The sequence below is a fragment of the Nuphar pumila genome, chromosome 1, assembly GCF_984573655.1.
Source record: "Nuphar pumila chromosome 1, dmNupPumi1.hap1.1, whole genome shotgun sequence".
Taxonomy (NCBI): domain Eukaryota; kingdom Viridiplantae; phylum Streptophyta; class Magnoliopsida; order Nymphaeales; family Nymphaeaceae; genus Nuphar; species Nuphar pumila.
This window is the reverse complement of record NC_143249.1, coordinates 168944695-168948989: the sequence shown is the minus strand read 5'-3', so window position 1 is coordinate 168948989 and position 4295 is coordinate 168944695. Positions and strand designations below refer to the sequence as shown.

Genomic DNA, 4295 nt, shown 5'->3' with positions numbered 1-4295 from the left:
AACCCGATCTGTTTAATAAACGGGGGTTATATAGGTGGGTCAACCAGTTTATTAAACGGGTTCATTTTTTTCAAACCCGAACCCACCTAAGAGGCGGGTTGGCGGGTCGTGTCAGGTTTTGCCACCCCTATATATATATTTATGTGTGTGCTGGTGCACGAGAGAGAGAAACGGATCCCATCATTTGAAATAGGATGGTTTCATTGTACATCCAATCCTAGCCATCCAATAGGATGGGATCCCATCATTTTAACCATTGATTGACGATGAAACCCATACTATTTCAAATGATGTGATCCCTGTTTGCGCGAGCGAGCGTGCACGCGCGCGTGTACTCTCCCAGCCCCATGCCATCTTGTCTGTGGAGTTTTTCATTTGTCTGACTTGCATGTGGAGTTGGATGATGATTGGCCTTAAAAAATTTAATTCATAAACATCCGGCAGAAACCACGGCCACAGGTGGTAAGGCTGACCACTCCTGTAGAAACCATTCGCTGGATGCCGGCCCCAGGGTTCCTTTTTTTATCATTCTAAAACCAAGTCCACACCAAGCTGTTTCTTTCTGGTTTTCACACTGTATCTCCAGCGAATGTTGATTGGTTTGAGCTCATTTTTTTAAACTTGAGAAAAATAATTAGTACCATTACGACTAAATAAAATAAAATGGAACCTCTCTGCATTTGAATTATTTCATGACCGGTCACCCTGAGAATATTTTATCAATAAAAAACTAGTTGGTTTTTTACTTACCAATCAGTTGGTTTTTGACTCACCAACCTTAATGTTGCGTGTTCTTTATAGATTCAATATCCTTCTGCCAAATCCAGCCTATATATATGTAGTGAAATGCTTCACCTTAACACATTCATCCATTCACCCACTCCTCAAAGTAAGCAAAAGATTTAGAAGAGCTCGCTGCATTCTACTTCTCATTTTTTGATCATACAATGGCGCGCTTCCTTCTGCTTCTTATGGCGTTGACATGCGTAGCAGCAATGGCTTCAGCATATCCACCTTTGAGCCGTATCCAAAATGTGGAGAAAGACAAGCAAGCACAGCGCTTCGGGTCGTTTGCTGTGAATCAATATAACCAAGAGAATCATACATACCTAAAGTTCGAAAAGGTGGTGGAGGGGCAGCGACAATTGTATGGGTGGGAAGGTGGCAGTTTCAGGCTGCTGATCAAGGTTACCGATGGGAAGCTCTCAAGGTTTTACAAAAGTGTGGTGGTGGACGCGGTCATACCAGGCCGTCAGCCAACACTCAACCTGACTTCCTTTGAGCCAGTTCTCCCATAGTAGCTTTCTCTTTTATTCTACTCTCTCTCTCTCTCTCTCTCTCTCTCTATATATATATATATATATATATATATATATATATATATATATATATATATATATATATATATATCACGCAGTAGATGTAGTAGTCAATATAAATAATAAGCGTATACTGCCATGTATATGCACTGCGTTGCCTAGGGGTGCAAAATAAATGTACTCAAGTACTATTGAGTTAATGGAGATTATGATAAATTTGACTACAGCCATCTTGTCTTGTAAAAATAAAATTAGATGTTTGTAATTATTCATGCTTACATGGAGGACCATAGTTTGAGATTAGAGAAGATCCAGATGGGAAACACCAGGCCCTGAATGTGGGGCCCAACTTGGCAGAGTGGCCTGTGATGGCTGTTATGAGCTTGCTTATGTTTGTGATATAATTCCAACTGAACAGGCAGGACCCCTTTTTCGATATGTATGGTGAAAATGCTACCGCATGGCCAGCCGGGTGGTTGTGAAGGTGTTAAGTTGAAGACCCTGGATCAAACCCTGCTAGCACACGGGTGTGTCCGTAGCTTTCAGAGGTCGCTACGTAAGGCAGAATGATCATGGGGCCCCACCCGGGGTTTCTCGGCAAGGGTTCCTCGTCATAAAAAAATGGAAGACCTGCTGAACATAATTCGTTTTTGCTCATGCCGACATCGTGGCCATCCGATTTGCATTTTAAAAAGCTCAAAAGTCAACAAAACCACGTGGCATTCATCCAAAATGCAAACAGACGGCCGCGATGTCCGCATTAGCAAAAACGCTCATGTTCAGCATGACCTGATCTGCTTCCTAAAAAAATAGATGGTAAAAATGCTACCATCTGATGATGCAACCCAATGCGCACCCAAGTACCTCGATCATTATACATGTATATGCTAGAGTTTTTAAGTAAACGGTTCAATGCCCACGACGGCAGCAAACATTATCCCGAGTTTTAATAAGCCAAGTGCTGCATGTTTGTGTTAGACTCGTCTAAAGGTCGTGAGCTGCTTGTGGCTTGGCGGTCAAAGCACAACCTGAGAGCCAACAAAATGAGCATTTGATGAGTTGAGTCGAGTCGAGCCATGAGCTTATTATGTAAACACATTTAAAAATGGGCTGTCCAACTCCAAATGGTTGAACCAAGTGATTAAACCATATCACGGTAGGCTACTGTGCTGAGCCAATCAGTGGGTTGAAATTTATTTTTAACGCAATGAAAAAAATAGTTCGAATTGAACATAATCAAATCATTTTTTAATCAAACCATTTTAAAGTGTTTTTTATTCAATTTTACTTTTTATAGATGTATTTTTAGAAAGATATACACAAATCAGTTTAAGGTAAAATCAGCCCAATTCAAGGCCATAAATGTTAGAGAAGGATCAAGGATGGCTACCAAAGGAGGCTCCGCTTGTCTGATAGGAGCAACTAGTGTGCATCACCTTGTGTTGGAACGTTGCAAGTTCTTATCCCAATGGTATCCTTGTATAACTGGTAGGCATCTTTGTAGATGTCTCAGACATGTTCGTAGCTCCTCGTTAACCCTAATATAATTATCGATAAGATACAAGTGTCAACTTTGTATCAGCTGCACTTGCAGTCCTTTTGTGTTTTTGACTCATCAGCCCATGTTCTTCCTCCTCCTCCTCAATAACCCTCTTTTCACTACAACAAAGCAGTAGATTAGTGACGACCACCTTCCGTCGCTAATCCGTCGCTAACCATGTTAGCGACGGATTAGCGACAACGCGGCGACAGTATGCTTACGTCGCGAATATTTCGACGCTAACAGGCGACGGAATAATTCCGTCGCCAAGTCCGTCGCTAATTGCGACGGAATAACGAGCGCTATATTCCGTCGCCAATCCGCCGGTACTAAACGGCGACCACGGCGTGGCGACGGATTTAATTCCGTCGCTAAGCCGTCGCTAGATTAATATGAATAGCGACGGAATCATCCGTCGCTAATCCGTCGCAAAAACGAAAAAAATCAAAAAAAATTTATTTAAAAATTAATTACGGAGAACTGTACAATTTATATTTCCTGTACAATTTATATTTCCTGTAAATAAAAAACAAACCACACAAAAAAATTCATATAACAAGTATCTATAATAATTAATCGTTCCACCTTAAAACTAAGAAGTTTAATTATTTACAATTCAACAATTACAATTAGGAAAAATAAAAAAAATAGAACTTCTTCAACAAAGTCCTCTAATCATCGCCAAGATTTTGTGCGTCTTCTTGTTCATTGTCTTTATCTGTCCCTTCAGCTCCACTACCCTGATTATCGCTAGCAGCCTACACAAGAAAAGAACAGTCAGTATTGATAAACAAAATATAATGAAATAAATTACACACTATATGTGATTCTATCATGTGCTCATGTGTGATCTAAGGCAATAAAAAAACTCTATATGTGATTCTATCATGCTCATATGTGTGCTAAGGCAGTCAAAAAATTGAATATGTGATTATAGCATGTTCATATGTGTTCTAAGGCATCTAAAAAAACTCTATATGTGATTCTACCATGCTCAGATGTGCTTTAAGGCAGGCAAAAAACTATATATGTGATTCGATCATGCTCGTATGTGTGCTAAGGCAGTAAAAAAATTGAATATGTGAATATAGCATGCTCATATGTGCTCTAAGGCAGGCAAAGCCAAAAATTTTATATGTGATTCTATCATAAATGATATATAACATGTTCATATGTGTTCTAAGGCAGTTAAAAAACTCTATATGTTATTATAGCATGCTCATATGTGTGCTAAGGCAGTCAAAAAACAGAATATGTGATTATAATATGCTCATATGTGTTCTTAGGCAGTCAAAAAACTGAATATGTGATTATAGCATGCTCATACGTGTTCTAATGCAATCAAAAAAACTTTATATGTGATTCTATCATGCTCATATGTGCTCTAAGACAGACAAAAAGTTAAATATATATATATGTGATTCTATCATGCTCAT

General features: G+C 39.3%; 1 protein-coding gene across 1 annotated transcript; it reads left to right on the top strand.

The window, feature by feature from the left end:
• Positions 1-947: 947 nt before the first annotated feature.
• Positions 948-1298, top strand: LOC149851236 (cysteine proteinase inhibitor 5-like). Its single transcript, XM_090008060.1, has one exon. It carries the CDS (start codon positions 948-950, stop codon positions 1296-1298), a length of 351 nt encoding a protein of 116 aa, XP_089864186.1.
• The last annotated feature ends 2997 nt before the right edge of the window (positions 1299-4295 follow it).

What these genes read in the sequence shown, in the direction of transcription:
- LOC149851236 (XM_090008060.1), top strand. Translation starts at nt 948, where the DNA reads ATGGCGCGCTTCCTTCTGCTTCTTATGGCGTTGACATGCGTAGCAGCA.